This window comes from Vigna unguiculata, chromosome 7 (assembly GCF_004118075.2).
Source record: "Vigna unguiculata cultivar IT97K-499-35 chromosome 7, ASM411807v1, whole genome shotgun sequence".
Taxonomy (NCBI): Eukaryota; Viridiplantae; Streptophyta; class Magnoliopsida; order Fabales; family Fabaceae; genus Vigna; species Vigna unguiculata.
Window position 1 is genome coordinate 5912426 of NC_040285.1, and position 19671 is coordinate 5932096.

Below are 19671 nucleotides of genomic sequence, written 5' to 3' on the forward strand. Positions count from 1 at the left end.
ATGAACAATAATCATATATTTATAATATTTTTAAAAAAATTGTACATTTTTCAATATGTATATATCACGTACCGTGTCCTATTATTTTCAAAATAATTAAATCGACATATCTGATGCGTGTTTTATTCTATACATATATCATATTTGTACATCATATATTATAATACTATTTATGAATATTTGAGAAAATTTTATAAGAAAATGTACAAATAAAACATAAGTTCAACTCATATAAGAGATTATAATTCAAAATCTTATAAAACAATTATTTTGTGAGTTTTTTTATATATAATACTCAACTTTTTCATCACTATTCAATATAAGATTTAATTTTATACTTAAATTTTCAACCATTTTTCCTTCAAAAATAATTTTATTCAAATTAAGATTTAAACTTATAATTGAATTCTCAGCCATATGTTAAAAGTGATGTATTTTTAACACACTATGTAAAAATGAAAATGCAGAAAGCTCCCTAGAAATACAAAATGAAACATTGACTTGAAGGTACATGAAGAAATAGCTTACTTGCTAACATGTTGAAATAGTGTATCATGAAGAGTGAGGAAAATGAGTGTAACATTATGTAGTCGTCAAATTAAGTTTATTCTTAACTGCAAAATACTGAAACTATCATGTTTGATACTTTTTAATGTCTAGGCCGGCCACAAATAAAATAGAGAATTCGAAATTCAAAAAATAATTAACTGTGTATACAATGTTACACTATTAATTAACTTAAATATTCCCCTCACTGATTGAAAATACTACCTATAAACCTATAAGAATGAATGAATAGGAACGGTTGCTGTAATCATAATATATATATATATATATATATATATATATATATATATATATATATATATATATATATATATATATATATATATATTAATCAATATTTTTAAGCTATAGAAATTTTAAAATTTGATTCTTTTTTATTTTGAAATTTATTAAATTTTGGTCTCTCTATTTAAAAGTACTTCAACTTTGATTCTTAAAACGATTTAGTGAAATATTTTATAATCATAATACTTTTGGTCAAACTTGGTCAAAATTCTATATTTTAACATAATTAAATCTGATGCTTAAACTTTAAAATATATATAAATTTTCTTTTTGGCATTAAAATATATACAAACTTAGATTCTCCTTGGTTTTTGAAGATTTGTTAACAATCAAAGTCATCCCTATAAAAATACTTTCCCACATTTCACGGGGAAGTCCAAGAACTATAAAATACCTATTTTGATTATGAGCCACCTTAACATGGTCATAACAACTTAATTATACACTTTGAGACAAGAGGTGAAGTATTTTTAAAATAGAAAAATAAAATATGATTAAAAAGCTAAAATAACAAAAAATGAAATTAATAAAAACTTAAGAATGACAACAAAATAAAATAAAAGACATTTTATCATTAATCCCACATACTTCTCAATTTTTAGTTTTGAAAAGTGTATAATTTGGTATGGTGCCTTACAAACGAAGAACAAAACATGGGGATAATGAGGGTGGAAATACATAAGCCTAACGAATGAAAGATTTGATAATATGTGTATATAATATTGTTAAATTTAATTTTCTTAAAAGTGTTTCTAAATTAAAAAGAATAAATTTGAATTTTAAAAAATACAAACTTATAATAACTTGTTTATATAATAATACATCTAATTTTCTTATTTAAAGTTTGTTAAAATAGTACGCAGTTGTCTTGATATCAATTATTACATCTGAAATTATATGAAATATTGTTTTTTTCGACTTTAGTAATTTTGTTATGATTTTGTCCTCGTCAAAATGTTAATGAGGAAAATATATATATATATATATATATATATATATATATATATATATAAATTATTTTTAACTTTTAACTTTTAAGTGATGAGAAATTATTTGACATATTAAAATAAATCCACACTTAATGACTAATATGGGTGTAGGAGCATTAGTTTTTTAAATATTTAATTAGTGATTTATTCTTCTAATTTGTTATATTTGTTAGTTTGGTCTATTTTGATTCTTTATTATTTTTTTATTCAATTTAGTTCTAAATTTTTTAAAAAATATTTAATTTGGTTTTTTAATTGTTTATCAATTTAAAAAAAATCAATTTAGTTATTCTATTTAAAATTTTGATTCAATTTAGTTTTTATAATTTTAAAAATAATCCAATCTTCAATTTGAGACTAAATTAGTAATTAAATTTAATTACAATTTATATATATATATATATATATATTAAAAAAATATATTTTATACATCAAATAATTCTATTTAGATATAAAAAATTTGAGTATTTAGGTGAAGTGTAAAAAATAAAATAATTTGAGTATATATTACATTTGAGAAATTGCTATTTTGGATTTTAGGATTTTAAGGGATGGGAAACTATTTGACATATTAAAATAAAGGTAAACTCAATGATTAATATGAGTGTAAGAGGATTAACTTTTGAAAGCTTTTTTCGTTCTTAGAGATGAGGTTAATGTTCCATAGATGATATTATTAAAATTAATGATCATACGTAAGATATTTTCCGTTTTTTAGTCTGATATTTTTATTACGATTTTATTCTGAAAAGTTTAAGAATATATGTATGTATTTATAATTTTTTTTAATCTAGGCTCTTAAGCAAAGTGGAATAATTGAAAATATTGGAAAAGTAATATATATGCTATCATTAACATTAATAATAAATTTTAAGTTTTGGACAAATCGATTTATAAGTGGTTTAATATCATGGATTCATATTTCCATCTCTAAAATATTAGAAGAAGCAAAAGCAATGCATGAGAGGTTTTGCACATGAGCACTTCTCTTTGAGTTGGAGAGCATGTTTATTAGTCTAAACTATGTTACCAATCTCAGAATTGCCTTCAGAACATGCAACGCCTTATATTTGTTCTGTGAACCTCATCAATGTTTTTCTCTTTTAAGGTATTCCATCAATGCTATCTCACTCTTGTTTTAAAAGAAAAAATATTTAGTGCTAAGGTACCACTTCTCTCAATCTAGTCAAGTTTTCATCCATTTCCAACCGTGCTCTCAATAATAAGAGTTTCGGAAATATTGTCATAAATGAGTGTTGAATTTTTATCTCAACGTACTTACGGTAGTAAACATTTTTGTTTCATATGTAGGGTCAAATATTCATTTAAACAACTTTTAAACTATTCGGGTTTTCTTTTTCATTTATATTATTCGTTTGCTTGTTCATCAACTAATCGGAGTGATTGATTAAAGCGGTAAATATTATAATTAATGTAGATAAAAGTTTTAACAATCATACATTTGACTTGTATTTATGATTTTTTTCATGGATCCCTAATTAGAGTTGTTCTAATTATGGCTCAAATACTTTTAATATTGATTATTGACTTGTTTACGCCAACTAAATGATTAGGTGATTGGCATGGACATTCGGAGGACCGGACGGCTTGACGCGTAATATGTATAAAGGACAAAGATGAAATTTTGTGGTCAGTCCAACTAACTTTCCTGGGAAAGGTTGCTCAACTCGTCCGAGTGGCATAGTTGTTGGACTGACAACGATTAAGAAACTAAGTAAGGTGTGATTGAACGTCTGATCACATCCATGGAAATCTTCTTCGAAGTAATGCCACACGATTAGTGGTCAAGCATTTGATCACATCTCTAAAAATCTTCTTTGAAATAATCTCACAAGACCGGTTTTGATCAGATTTCTGAAAATCTTCTTCAAATAATCTCATACGGCCAATCAGCGCATCCCAACCTACCAGCCCAAGGATAAGTATAGCTACACTATGCTCGTTGGTTACCATAGCTCTTTATATATAATGTATATCATAAATAGGCTTTTTCTTCCTGCACCTCCATAATTTCTAACTTACACTCATAAATTTTGAAATAACCCGTTTATCCTTCCTTAAGCTAACTTCTGGATTACTTATTATACAAATCTTCCAAAGCATTTTTTTTATTTTATTTTTGGAATAGGATTTTCAAAACAGAATTTGAATAACACAAATTCCTGAACAAGCCTCTTAAATTTTGAAACAAGATTTACAAAATGAACTTTCCATAAAAGGATTTTCACAACATGCTTTTGAAACATGTGAAATGTTTCTCAGAACAAGTTTTCCAAAATAAACTTCTCCATATATATAACACCTTTCCACAACAAATTTCCCACCAAATCCACAGTTTTTCTCTCTCTTCTTCCTCTCAATGATTGCAACGAAGAACAAAGGTGTAGTTAGAGATGCATCGATGGCGTAATGTAGTGAGGGCACTTTAGCCTTGTTGTTAGTATGGAGTGTGGATAGTAATCGAGGAGGTGCAAAAAGAAAATTTCATAATTAATGCCCAATTTGATGTGATGAAAACAAGAAAAAATGTGAAAATAGCAAGTGAAGATAATACCGATTATTTGGTTGACAAAAATAACAAGTAAAAAAGAAATAACACTTATCAGTACCTTTATAGTTTATTTTTCATATATTTTCTATTCAACTCTCCATTTATCTTTTTACTTCTTCATTAATGTCTTTAATTTTATTTTTCCTCATTTATTTCTGTTTACCAAAGAGCCCTAAAAGTGCTAATAAATGTGAGTCTATCAGTTCAATTGACAAATAAATAACAAACAAACTTCCTCTATAACAGCAATATTCCACCAGATACCTCTTTAATATATTCTCGTAATTACAAAAATCCATTTAAAGAGCATAACATAAAATCTTGAACCTTTAAAAGAGCAAAGAAGGGGTGTGTGAAATAAGGAATACAAAGAAACAAAAAAAAAAAAAAAAATCTCAGTGTTAACAATGAACACTACAATTTTAATGCCTCCCTGAACTTAATGCTGAAGCTATTTTCTAGACCTTTCTTACCAACCACTGGAAGATTTCCTTTCTGCATCATAGCCACAAACTCATTGTAATCTATGCGACCATCCTGCATATGACAAAACATAACTCACATTAATCATAACATAACTCTACATTCTATATCTTGCTAAAGGGTATTTAGTGTTTTAGCAAAACATTCAACATATAGCACGATACAGTAGTGTGGTTGTTCCAAGTACAAACTAACAACAGGAACATATGTACCATGATGTCCAAAATAACTACAAACAGTTATGAATTCATTGATTTGATGCCTCCTTGATTTCTTTTTTCAGTCAAATCAATTCTTGAAAGGAAGATATGATTCATTCTCAGATGTAATGAATCTACTGTTCATGCAAGCCTCTTGGGGTATGGAGGAAAAAGTGTCAGGTTTGGGAACTAAATACAAGGACAAAATCTACTGATTTTAAAAGCTGAAGACTAAAAACAAAATTTGGAAAATTTCAGGAACTAAAAACATCATTAACCTTTTTTTATGAAATTAGTGTTCCTTTTAATCAAAGGGGAGTGTTGAGCTGAAGAAATCAGAGGGGTTATCTAGAAATGATACCAAAGACAAGTAGTTCATCATTTGTTATAGAGTGACAATAGAATTGTAAATAACTTACATTATCTTCATCAATTTCCTTGATTATCTCTTCCAAACGAACATCTTTTATGCCAAACTCATCACAAGCCTGTTGAAGTTCTTCCTGAGTAATATAGCCACTTCCATCTTTATCAAAGTAAGAAAATGCTGCAAATAGATGATCTTCTCTTTCAATTTTGTTGCGGTGTAATGTTGCAGCAAGGAATTCGCCATAATCAATTGTCCCACTGTTATCAATATCAGCCTACAATTTCAAGACAGGGTAATAAGTTAGAGCTTAGAGTTAGCCTATTAAACAAAATACATTATTTCTATGAATATTTGATAAAGAAGAGGTTTAATGTTTTATTGGATATAGTAAACTTTTAATTCAAATATCATACAGAGTTCATGAACTTGCTGGCATGTGATATATAAACAAACAACAAAAAATGATAATATGTTTAAGTTAGTTGAAAAGGCAATATCTATGGTTATTTTAATACTAGAACTGAAAGCAAAGAAGCACAAATGACTACCAAATAACAGTTTCATTAAAAATTACAAATTAGGACTTGAAAAATCAAAGATTAATTAAGAATCATTGATTGCTACATTGTGATCAGCCCTTTCCTATAATTTCTTTGGTGGGAGATCTAAATATTTAAGGGTGTGAAATTTAAGTCAAAGACAGCCAAAATGTATTGTAAAAACTAAAGCCACTTTAATTACAGAAAGCTTAACCATTGCAAAAGATATTCATTTCTCATTGATTTTGTGCACCATATGTTATGCAATACACCTTGCTTCTTTTAATTTTATAAAATAAGCTTAAAAGCACTTACCGCTTGCATTAAATCATAAATTTCAGACTCATTAAGATTAGCACCGACTCTTTTCAAACCAGCTTTAAGTTCTTCAAAAGTGATTGTACCACTGTTGTCTGCATCTATCATCTTGAACATCTCTTTTAAGCCAGCAATTTCTTCTTCTGATAAGCTCTCAGCAATTATCTGAAAAACAAAAAAGGCAAACGATTGTTAAATGAAAAGGTTCACATTAAAGACTTCCAATCCAATAGACATAGTGTGAGTATCTCCATAGTCAATGTTATCTATCTCTAAGTCAAAATCAGACAACACGTGTGTCAATTTTATGTATTTGTAAGTCCAAATCATATAACATGTTACTTTGCGGCTTCAACATCCAGAGACTTACTATAAGAGCCATTTTCTTGAGCTTGTTCATAGCAGAAAATTGCTTCAAGCGACTTAATACAGCAGAATCAAGTGGCTTATCAGGAGCTACGCCATCAACTTGAATCCAAGGATGACCTACAGGCAATTAAACATATATAAGCAAGAAAAATTCAGTTTGGAATGCCATATTATTTCAAATTAATGATAATTGTAAAATTTATGCCTAAAGTAACTAGCTTGGGCGCTTATATAGCATAGAAAAGATTAATCCACATAGCATAGAAGAACTGTTATACTTCCTCTGATACAAAGGAGGATGGAAGAGAGGGAGGTTCATTTTTGTAGATTGAGCATTAGCTTTTTGGGAAAGGAGAAAACCTTTGTGAAGGTGAAACCCTTGGAGGAGAGAGTGCTCTCATATTTCTGGTTCTTTTCATTCTATTTAATAAAGTCTTTCTTGTATTTCTCTTTAAAATTCCAGGTTCTAACAATTGGTCAAACATGTCCGATATTTGAGAGCAAGAACCAATGTGCTTGAGATGAAGGAAACACAAATTTGGGCTAAGAAGGAAGAGTTGGTAGTGTTTGCAGGGTTAAACTCAATTGGTCCTATAGAGATCACACATTGACTAGAAATATAGCCAATAGCAATTCATGTTGCCTACCTTGATATAAAGTTTCTTAGTATGCGGGTTTATATCTAATTTGGTCTCACAAAACCGGCTCGAAAGATGAGAACTACACTCCACTCATATATTATAATTTGACCTTACTTTTAGTCAATGAGATCCCCTGGGCACCCCCTCACATCGAGGAATGAACATCTCAAGCGTGGGATTAGATATTTGTGAATGATCTAAAATTAGTCCAATAGCAAGTGACACAACAACCTCAACAACTTGACTAAAATAAGCTATGAATGGCTCTTGTACCATCTTAGTAAGTGGGTTTATACCTAACTCAACTACACAAAACTAGATTATAAGGTGTGGACTGCATCCCACTTATATATTATAATTTGGCCTTAGTCTTATTAGTCCACGTAGGATCTCCAACAAGGTGAAATCAACTAGAACTAATCGAAGTCGTATTACTGGATTGCTTGTAACATTGAGGGCTACCTAAAGGACCTCAAACAGCAGTTCATGTTATAGGGTTGCCCCGTGAAGGGATTCCCCTTCACAAAGAATTTCTCCTTTTAAAAAGAGTTAATGCTCCATCTACAAAAATGAGCATCCCCTCTTTACCCTAGCATCTAACTATAAGAAGTTCTTGCCAAACAATAAAATTTAACATCATTATTGTTCAACGAAGTCCCACATCCAAGTAAAGCCTAAAGTAATGTCAAGATCATGACTGAATTATCAATTAGTAAATTTATACTTACATAATACTTGATGTGCAGTCAACCTCCTTCTAGGGTCACGAACAAGCATATTTCGTACTAAATCTTTTGCACTTTCAGAAATATTAGGCCAGGGATCAGAAGAAAAATCAAGATCACCACGCAGAACCTGTTCAAATATTCCCTGTTCATTTTCTGCACAACCAAATGAACCACACAAAGGAAGAGAAAATTAATAATCAGACAAAAATAGTGGTACAAATGTAAAAGCATAATTACAGCGTCAAAATAAATCCAAAAGATCTCACCAGCCCAAAATGGAGGTACTCCACTCAAAAGAATGTAAAGGATAACACCAGCACTCCACACATCTGCCTCGGGACCATATCGCTTTCGCAAAACTTCAGGGGCAACATAGTATGGGCTACCCACCACATCAGAAAAGATATCACCTGGAAGTGAAATATCATCAGTTTTTCTCCATGGAATCAAATAACTTCTCCAACTTGTATAAAGCTTCAGTTAAAATAATGAACAGGCTCATGATTCATATAATTCTAGAAACCTGATTGAATATCTACATGTATACACACATGTGCGGAATTACTCTGATAAGAACCAACTGAACAGAGGTAGAAAAATTGTACAATAGACAAAATAAAACTATTACAAATGTTAACCACCTGTAATCCCAGATCAGAAGCCCCTCAGAGAAACAATTTCTCTACCTAATCACAACGTGTGTGTTCAAATAATTTGCTGTTCAAATGAGTAAATACTTGGAAAATTAACAACTCGTCCGATCTAACACTAATTGCAGTATACATAAATCGTCTTAAATGGGTATAAACAAAATTGCAGGATGGAAGGTAAAATACTAAAAGCTAAAGAAACATCCCAAACTTAGACGAGATAGCATATACATAGACTATTATGATGTTTTTTCTCCATAGAGTCTATAACACTTACATTGTTGCTATGAATCTAGGACATAGTAGACGGAAAAGCCCTCTAAACATTGAAGATTTGAAAAGGCCAACAAAAAATGTCGACCCCTTTTAAGACTAAAAAGTCTGTATGAAAAAAGAAGTTAACAAGTTCATACACAAGCAACAGCAACACATTGCATATTGGCAAATGCCAAGCACCTTAAAATATTAATCCAGTTCTATGAAAAATATTGCATGTAAAATATTCAGCAAATTAAGAAATCCAAAATAACTAAAATGCCTGCAGATCAAATTCAGCGTCCTATGATATCTCATTCCACTCGTGCTCCAGTCCTGTCTGAGTGTATGTGCTGATATGAAAATTTATGATTTCGGACTTCAAAAGGTATGTTTTTTTTTTTCACAATTTGACGTCTCAACAATTTAGTTTAATAAATTAAGTATTTTTATATGTTACAATTCATTACAACCTAATCATAACAGTTTGCATTTTCATATTTCAGTCCACCTCAATCTGACTATGTTAGTAAGTACATATTCATACCATTTCTCAGATCTTACACCATGCAGGTGCACAGTACGACTAAAATGAGAAAAACTGAACTTGCACAGACCAACCTGGCTTCTTATAAAGTAAATGTTTTATTTATAAAACATTTATTGCACTCTACATACTCTATATTTTTTTATACAATAAACGCTTTCTTTCTCAGTAAAACCGTTTTACCTTTAGTTGCTTAAAATCAACACTAAAGAGCAACATTAACAAAACCATTTATATAACCACAATATAAGTAAGACCATCTGAAAATACCTGGCTTAAAGAAGACAGACAATCCAAAGTCAATAGTTTTCAGAAGTGAATCTTCTTGCTGATTGACAAAGAGAAAATTCTCAGGTTTAAGGTCTCTGTGCATCACACCAAGAGAATGGCAAGCTTCCACAACCCCAACTATAGTTCTGATAAGTTCAGCTGCCTGTCTTTCAGTATAATGACCACGCTGTATAATCCTATCAAAAAGCTCTCCACCTGCACACAATTCCATCACAACATGAACAGCTACAGCATCCTCGTATGCACCTTTGATGGATATAACGTTAGGATGCCCAGCCAAGTGGTGCATTATCTGAATTTCTCTTCTCACATCTTCAACATCATCATCTGTGACAAGCTTCCTCTTTGCAATAGATTTGCAGGCATATTCATGTCCTGTTGCCTTCTCCACACACAAGAAAGTTGTCCCAAACTGACCCTGTCCAAGTTTCCTTCCAAGAGTGAAAAACTCCTTGAAATTATCAGTTTCTCTCTGCAACACAGAATCAACTCGAAGCCCTGCACTAGAAACTCTCTTCACAGAACCATGTTTCTTCTGCCTCTTCTTCCCTTGTTCCTTTGCTGGTTCTATTTCAGATTTTGCCTCTTGCTTGGCTTCATGTTTCGGCATAGTTATCTGCTCGGGAGGTTTATTTAGGACAGGCAAAGGCGTTTCGGGCACACTAGTTGCTTCCTCTTTTACAGATTCTCTATTGGACACTGATTCATCAGGTAATTGAGACCGCCAAATTGCTGCAGAAACCGATTGAAATAAACCATTTTTTGAAATGCTAGGACCAGTACATGTGTTTCCCATATTGCTTCACACTGATAAAAATTGTGCTACAGCTAACAAATATCCAATTTTCATCACTCGGATCTCAAAACCTGCATCATATGTAAACACAAGACACAAGATCTGAATATCAACTTCAAGTCCCTTTAAGTGAGCATCAAAGTCAAACCCCAAGTATTGAACCAATTTTTTTTTAAATAATCAACAAATCCAAAGATTCATATCCTCACCCAACAAAATGAGAGTTAGCTTGAACCAGAAAACAGAAAGAAAATCTTTTCATTTTTCAGACCACATTAAAAAATTTAATAGATAATGATTGATATTAACAATAACAGTCAACAAAAAAGGGGGGGAAGTCACAAAACTACAAAAATAATAGCAAAAGGTAATGAATAGTTAGAAAAGTTGAACACCCAAGTTGGTGAAAAGAACAAAGAATCGAACTTTATACAACTCCAAGGACACCCTTTTGAAAGGGAAAAAAAAAATGGAATCAAAAGAGCACAAATCAGAAACTATAAAAACCGGAAATGAAGGTGAAAAAATTAGAAGTTAAGGGGTGGCTAGAAGAGAGAGAAGTTAAAGATTGAAGCATAAAGAAAGAGACAGAGATTAGAGAGATTAGACAAACCTTGAGTTTACCTTGAGGTTGATGAATACAAAGATAGTTTGGTAGATAAACATGGTCTTCTGGTTTGGTTGTTTGGTGTCGTACCTCTTGGACCATGTTACACTGCTTCGTTAATTCGTTTATTTATTTCTAATTTCTCGTGTCATTTATATAATTTTTTTCTCAAACATAACACAAAAAATAATATTTAATTTACTATAATATAAATAAACTAGTTTTATTTTATATAACTATTTTGAAAATATAAACCTTTAAATTTGATTATCATTTTATAAATTAAATAAATTTGATAACTGTTTTGTACAAAATTAAATAATTAAATATTGTTTATTTTATTTGAATCTAGACTGAATCCAACTTTTTCTCCGGTCACTTTTTTTAATGGGAAAGAAATGTATTCAACTGGGAATGAATCTCCCTGCAGATACACTTTTTTTATTTATTGTTACAAAGAGAAATGCGAAGATAATGGAAATTTTCTACTTATAAAAATGTTATATAGCAAGAAACGTGAAATACGAATTGTTAATTACAAAAAGAAACAATTTAATTGATAATTTTTTTTATACAGTTACTTATATTTATAAAATTAAAATTAATTGAATAACGAAATAAAAAGTATACAAGATCGGAGATGACAACTTACCAATTTACAATCCAGTTAATAATACACTGATAAATACTTAAATTATACTCATTTTTTTCTTGGTGGATTACTTTTGCCATTAGAATTATTAATAAATTTCCGATATTTATCATCTGAAGGATAAATGATTACCATTTGTATCAACTAACATGTTACTAGATTGTAATATACAATCGTCAAGATAACATAGATATTCTAACGATGAAATTAATGAAAAAATATTTTTAATAAAATTATGAAAACAATTTGGTAATTCCATTTATAATTCAATGATTGTCTTGTCATAAAAAATTATAAAAAAATGCATGAAAAGCTAGTGGCATTTTCTTTTTGTGATATTATAATATTTAAGACAGTGGAGAAATAGCATGTTTGCGGGGATGAGTGGGAAAGCGAGTGAAACGCGTTTTGGTCGGAAGGAATGCGCTGATTCCGGCTTATACGTTTATGACGGAAGAATGATTAACAACCTCCTAATTATGTATAACTAGCTACAATCATTTATATTAACTTTTCATTAAATGGTTTAATTTATATTTTAATTCAATGTTTTATTATTGAAAAACAAAGTTGTGAAATAATTATTTATTAAAAAAGATGATTGTCCAAATATTTCTTTTCTTAATTGAATTCGCTTTTTATTCACTTTTTCTTCAGTTTCTGTATAAATAAATTTTGAGTTCAATTATCTCTTGGTATATAATTATTAAAAATATTCTAGAAAAATTTTGTATTAATTTAATCCTCGATATATGAACATATTTTTGTACATCGTAATACTTAAGACAAAAAATATGATTCAGTTAACTACTCAAATCATATCAACCAAAATTTCAAACATTTTATTACATTTTTTTCCAAACAGAATTTCAAAGGAGAGCGTCCATCCGTTGGTAACTACAACTCGAATGATTATCTTTTAAGTTTGTTTCAGATTATGGGTCAAATTCACATCTCGAAACAAATAGGTATGAACCCTAAAATTATTGGAGAAAAATAGAAGACGTCGATTTTAGAGATTTGTGAGACGGAAGAAAGTTACGCCCACTTAAAGGATATTCCAATATAAATAAGGAATATCCGCCATTTTGAATGAAAAATTCAAAGATAAGGATCGGTGGTTTGAAGAAGAACCTTGAGACTTGAGAGAGAAACTCATTTTTTCATTTACTCATATTTGTGTACTAATATGTCTCACGAAAACTTATATACTATGGGTCTAAAACAAAAAAAAAAATCCAACACGATTAAAGGTCTGATAAAGTCCAAACACAAAAATTACAAAATTATTGTATTTTCCCAGCCTAATAGAGGACATAACTTACCAAGGCCCAACGCACCTCTATTGGACATAACACTCATACATCCGCTAATCTCGTCAACACAATTGTAATTGTTCTACATATTTGAGGAGATATCAAGCCCTAGTCAAAATATCACAGTAAGACAATTGCTATTTGGCTAAATGGGTACCAACGCAAGTCCCAAGTTAAAATGACACTATAAATAAGAGTGTTTTGACTTTTTTGTATTTTAGGGTCCCTTTGACCAGAAAATTGTAAAATGGGGTCCGTTGATTTTTTTTTTAAATTGGGTTAAGTCGTTACCTAGGAGGACGACTTTCGGGGTGAAGTCGTTCTCCACCAGGCCGATTTCGCTTTTTTTTTTTTAAATTAATGTCGTTGCGTCAGATAACGACTTCTATTTAATAGAAAAGTGAAGTTGTCCTGTAACATGACAACTTCACTTTTAATATTTTTTTTAAACTTTTCAGTTTTTCAGTTTTAATTATTTGTTATTTTTTTCCTTGTTTTATTTTTTAAATATTTTAGATTTTTTTTTTAATTTAACGATTTTGCTTTTTTTTTCAGTTTTGATAAATTTTTTTATAATTTTTCAGTTTTCGTTACTTGTTTTTTTTAAACTGATGAGTTATCAATATTTTTTGAATTTTTAATTTTTTTTTTCAAATTTTGTTAGATATAAAAATTATATTGATTGTATTTGTAATTATTTTTATTCCTACAATAAATTAACTTCATAAAATAGATTAGATAATATAAAATTACATAATAAAAATAAACTAAAATTGGATAAAATAATAAATTACTGACGATAAGGACAATTTCCTTTATGATGTCCTTCATTCCTACAATATAAACATTTACTTCGTCTGTTGGAATTTGGTTGATCCATTTCATTATGGATTCTATTAGTTAGTGGTTTTCCCCGTACCCTACGGCGCATGTGGACCAATATTCTTTATTCTTAACCGGATGAAATTGTATTTCATATGCTTTGTTGATGTTGTAGAGGCTATAAACTGGATGGATATATGAGGTTAGATCTACATGAGAGAAAGAGCACACAACTATTACGTGATGACAAGGCAGTCGAAGAGCTTGAAAGTGACCACAATCACACCACCAATCATTTAATCTAATTGTAAAAGACATTGGTAAGCGATGATCATGTGGAGAAAACATCTCTTGAACTTCAACTTCATTATTTTCTCTTGAGTATCGACGGATTTGACACACTCCTGTTGTTGTTGATTTTTTTTCTAATAATAGCATTAATTTCGTCAGGATACTGGTGGCTTGCTCGTAACATGGAGTCTGCCTTAACCCCTCTCTCAACAAACCATGTTGCGGTCCTTTCAAATGTTGCTTTAATTAAAGCACAAATTGGTAATGAACGAGCTCTTTTTAAAACATAATTCATACATTCTGCTATATTTGTTGTCATGTGTCTGAATCTACTACCCCCATCGTAGGCCTGAGTCCACTTTTGTAGTGGTATCCTATCAATCCAAGTTGCCACTCTGGGTGAATGAGATTTCAATGCCGCCAATTTTGCATCCAATAAGGGTTGTTTGACTTCGTAAGCTGTTAAAATGCAATTATATTAGTTAGTTTAATTTATGCATACAATTATATTAAAATGCAATAATATGGTGAATGAAAAAAAAATATTACCCATATTCTTTAACCGTCTTTTCAACTCGTGATTCTTGAACTTTTTGTTGAAGTTTGAAGCAATATGGCGTATGCAGTATACTGATTGCAGACCATTTGCTTCCCATTCTACTTCTTCAGATTGTAGTGTTGCCAATATGTCTTTCCCCCTGTCCGTTATCAAACAGAGGTTTGATTGTGGTGTCACGTACTCCCTTAGGAGTTGAAAAAACCAGATTAAGGCCTCCTTTGTTTCTCCTTCCACTATCGGGAAGGCCAAAGAGAATATATTACGTGACCTATCTTGAGCAAGCGCTGTTAGCAATGTCCCTTGATATCTTCATGTGAGAAATGTCCCATCTACTTGGACAACAGGCTTGCAATAATTAAATCCTTGGATGCATGGTCCAAAAGACCAAAATACTTGTTCCATAATATAGCAAGAAGGGTCAGGTTGGCCATTGACAACTACATGAGGTCTTGTGCATTGAATTATTGTGTCGGGGTTACTTTCTTGTACAACTTGATAGGTATGGAAGGGTTTTCCTTTACAGAGTTGATGACAATAGAACCAATTTGGTTGGAATCAAGATTGACATGATCTGCAGGTTGCATGGTTGACAAACATGTGTGTGAACTGTCAATCTTCCTTATTTCCCACTTGAAATTGCGCTTGCTATAAGAAGCCCGTAAACGTCATGGGCAACCTTTTTTGTAGTTGATACATTGACATATATATTTATCATATTTGCTCTCAAGAACCACAAATCTAAAACCATTATCAATATGGTATTGCTTTATATATGACATTGTCGACTCCTTTGTGTCGAAACACATGCCGATACTTAGTTATTGTTCACTCGCTAGAATTGAAGTTTGAAAGGAAGTGTGACTTGAGGAGCCGCTTTGACTTGATGATCCCTAAGCCATTGTAGGGACTGTATACTAGTTTGGCAGTTGGGCCCAAGAACTAGGTTGTGAATATTGTTGAGGTTGATCCCACTGTGAGTATTGACAATTATTTGGAGCTGGTTCACCTTTGGTATCCATCTCATCCTCACTAAACTCAGAAAGAATATCAGGATACTGATTACACGAATCAGCCATTGTATGAAAATTTCACCACCAGAGAAAGAATATAAATTATGGCTGAAAAAGTGTTGTCCACAGATAGCTTTTCTCACATAAGTACACGTTTGAAATGGGTATGCATCAGAAACCCTAATTTACTGAAACTTTAATTAATGTCAACCACTTCCTCATTTAATTTACTAAAACCGTAATTAATACCAATCACTTACTCATTTAATTATCTGAAATCGTAATTAATGTCAACGACTTTCTCATTTAATTTACTGAAACCGTAATTAATGTCAATAACTTCTTCATTTAATTTACTAAAACCGTAATTAATGACAATGACTTTCTCATTTAATTAACCAAAGTCATCATCAATGAAAACATGGGCTTTAACTTTGTGTGAAGAAACCATATTAAATGAACTAGGTGCTTTAATTTTGGCTGCAGAAAACATATTAAATGAATTGAAACTTAATAACTCGCTATAATGAAGTCGCTGACCACGACCACGACATTAATTATCATATTAATGGGAAACCGGTCCAGTAGAGGACAGTTTTTGCTTCATTTAATAGAAACCGGTCCTAGCAAGCACGGTTTCATTACACAGAAATTGGTGCTGTTGCGCACGATTTTGTGTGGAAACGTTGATGGTGTGCACGGTTTTGCTGGAAACTGATCCCCCTAAGCACAATTTCTCTCTCCTCAGACGCTGATTCACGTTCACGGGAGCTGGGTCTTTCACGGGTTTGCTTCCAACAGTGCACTGCAGAGATTTCTTCCTGTTCAATTTGCATGCAATGGTCTACTACGACAACTTTTCAGCAATTATTTTGATGCTTTCAGAACCTCATTCATTGTTAATTTGAATGCAGGGTACAATAATTTAGGGAGTGCAACTGGACACCAACCAATGCAGTAATATATTTCATGCATTGGCTCATTTCATACACAATTTGCTCTCACTTTCCTTGGGTTGCCTCGTTACAATTTGCTCTCATTTTCCAGCAACACTTCTTCACCAACTTCATTGCTACTATTTTCAAGGTTTGCATTTTTTTAACTTTTAATTTGCAAATCACATTTTAGTCAATAGTTATGATGTTTATAATTAATATTTTCCTCTTACTCTAATTTCCTTTCACCCACTTTTTTTTAAGTATGGCTAACAACCGACACCTTCCCCCGGATATGTCACTACTCCGCCTTCAGCATGAACATATTACAAAGGACTTATGGGAAGACAACGAACGAGTTTTTAGACCAAGACGAACTGGAGTCTGGATTCTAAACAACCAAGATTTAATTGATCCGCGTGTCAAATTTTTAATGGAACAGGCTGGTTTTGGACACGCATTGTATATTCCAGACATGGATGTCAATCACCTTCTAATCACTTCCTTATTAGAAAGGTGGAGGACAGAAACTCATACATTCCACTTCCCACATGGAGAGACCATTGTGACATTATAGGATGTGGTAGTCCTCCTTGGCCTACCGATAGATGGAGATGTGGTCACCGATCCCACCATCGTGTAAGACATATTCTCGATGTTCCACGAACATCTGGTGGTAATTCCACCACCGACGATGATAAGAGGAAACTCAATTAGAGTTTCTTGGTTAAATAGTACTTTCGAACAAATCCTACAAAATACAAACAACAATGTTATTGCTCAATATGCAAGAGCGTATATACTAACATTGATTAGAAGCATTTTAATGCCAAACACGTCTGCTACAAGGGTACATGTGATGTATCTACTTAGGCTAGCTGACTTGAATGTAGTCAGCAATTATAGTTGGGGGGTCTGCCGTTTTGGCCTATCTATATTGTGGCCTAGATCATGGCATTCACCTAAGGCAAGAAAATATTGGTGGATGCATGATTTTGTTACAATGTTGGGCTTGGGAGAGGATCACTTCTATAGCTCCACAACTTGACCCTTTAAGTGATGAGGAAGTGGTTGCAGGGGATGGTTTTCTCGTATGTAGAAGGTAAAAACTAACTTTCTGGCAATTTTTTTTTATTCTGCTTTCCTTGTAATTTAACTTACTTCAAATTCATACACTTTTTAGGTAGATGAACCAAGCAGATCAGAGAAATGCTGGTTCTTTATCAGTTAGTGAATTTCGCTTGAAATTTGATCAAATTCGTACAAGACAGATAATAATTAAGTTACGTAATCATTTATTTTTCTAAATTTGAAACTAATGTCTACAAATTTTTTTCAGTTCTTATGGAGGCCTTATATTCAAAATGAAGTTCGTCGGTTGATTGTGGTTGACATCCCTATAGTGGCTAGAGCAACAATCCCTATAATTTGCTTCGCGACAGTCAAATTCCATCAGGCGGATAAGGTCATGCGTCAATTTGGTTTAAGACAAAACATCTCGCCTAACCCAATTAACCTCGATTAATTCCACATGAATGACTTGATGGGAGAAATGAAAGAGATTGGGTGGCACATCATCACCGTTGGATTGCAATTTGGAATGATCGACAAAATCGGGTCATTCAAGGTACACCATTTAGTGGAAATGACCATATGCGTGATGAAACACCCTACATGCAATGATATATAAACCACACTATCCGCTATATATCTCCAATTACGGAATCTTCTGATGATGAGGTCAGTTTTACTACAATGTCGTACATCTCTTTATCATGCTTACTTATTCATGGGAATGACCTTGCTATTTATTTTACAGTATGATATGTCACAAGAACCATCCCAACCTGCTTCACAACCTTACACTGGCCCTGTCGGGTCTTCTCCAGATTTTATACATCATCCCCAACAATTTTTTGGGCAATCGTCTATGGGTCACGGTTAAATGTTTGGACATTCATACCCTCAGTTTGACAACCCATCAAACACCCAATTCTAACATGTCCCTTCCTCGTACGGTTTCTTCCCGCATCAGTCAGGTTATGGTGTTGGTCCATCACAAATGTTTGGCACTTCAACCATGACACCATCATCCGCCTATTATTCAGGATCTTCTTCATCAATACCATTCTATCCTCCGCCAATGCCTTCTCAAACTCCCCAAACAACGGTTCACCATCCCCAATTTTCTCAAAGTCATCAACATGAAGATGATGATCATGATGAACCACACCAAGAAAAACCACCAACACGACCAACCAGACCCAGAAGACGACCTCCATGTGGAACTGGAGGACATAGATGATTTTCTACTAACTTAAATGTTGTATTTTAATTATTAATCAATGTTAAAATATATTAATGTAATGTTTATTTCTATTCTATTAATATTTTTTTACTGATTATTCTTCCAAATCCTAAAAAATAATCAAAATTCATTTACTACGAAAAAGAAAAAAAAAATGAAAAAGTGAAGTCGTCATGTGTGAGGACAACTTCACTTTTTTATTTCAAACAAATCGGTCCACTGCATAACGACATCACCTTTTTAAAAAAAATTAAGAAACCAGTAAGGGAGATGACGACATTACCTCTTATGTCATTACCCTCCCTGGCGACTTGACCTACTTCGGTAAAAAAAATTGACGTGCCCATTTTTGCAAATTCGAGTTCCAATAGACCCTAAACTACAAAAAAGTCGAGTGTTTCACTTGACTTGACATACGAACACTCACATTCTCTTACTTTAAACAAAGATACAAATTCACTTACTAACTTAAGCAACATAGAGTCTTTGCAAGTGGAGCTCCCCCATTCGAGCAACAACAAGCCAGATTCCAACCATAGTAACCACCTAGGTGACTACCTGAACCTCACCA

At 32.0% G+C, this 19671-nt stretch overlaps 1 protein-coding gene and 1 long non-coding RNA gene across 4 annotated transcripts; one reads left to right on the forward strand and one right to left on the reverse strand.

Annotated features, from left to right (window-relative positions):
- Positions 1 to 4633: 4633 nt before the first annotated feature.
- On the reverse strand, positions 4634 to 11334 carry LOC114191478 (calcium-dependent protein kinase 1-like). Of its 3 annotated transcripts, none has more exons than XM_028080659.1 (8): positions 11214 to 11334; positions 9784 to 10671; positions 8328 to 8471; positions 8062 to 8214; positions 6694 to 6809; positions 6321 to 6488; positions 5516 to 5740; positions 4634 to 4950 (listed from the first exon to the last, which is right to left on the reverse strand). In XM_028080659.1, exons 2-8 carry the CDS (start codon positions 10598 to 10600, stop codon positions 4828 to 4830), a joined length of 1746 nt encoding a protein of 581 aa, XP_027936460.1. In that variant the 5' UTR covers positions 10601 to 10671; positions 11214 to 11334; the 3' UTR covers positions 4634 to 4827. The 3 variants fall into 3 exon arrangements, with proteins under 3 accessions (XP_027936460.1, XP_027936461.1, XP_027936462.1); XM_028080660.1 differs by having other exon boundaries at positions 11225 to 11319; XM_028080661.1 differs by lacking the exon at positions 11214 to 11334 and adding an exon at positions 10810 to 11172.
- A 5606-nt stretch (positions 11335 to 16940) lies between these two features.
- On the forward strand, positions 16941 to 19099 carry LOC114192744. Its single transcript, XR_003606139.1, has 3 exons — positions 16941 to 17894; positions 18132 to 18532; positions 18612 to 19099. It is a non-coding gene; the product is annotated as an uncharacterized LOC114192744 (long non-coding RNA).
- Positions 19100 to 19671: the final 572 nt, after the last annotated feature.

Coding starts and splice junctions, on each gene's coding strand:
- LOC114191478 (XM_028080659.1), bottom strand. CDS start 10,600: ATGGGAAACACATGTACTGGTCCTAGCATTTCAAAAAATGGTTTATTT. Junction 8,472..9,783: donor GTCTGTCTTCTTTAAGCCAG/GTATTTTCAGAT, acceptor TTTCACTTCCAG/GTGATATCTTTTCTGATGTG. Junction 4,951..5,515: donor AGGAAATTGATGAAGATAAT/GTAAGTTATTTA, acceptor TGTCATATGCAG/GATGGTCGCATAGATTACAA.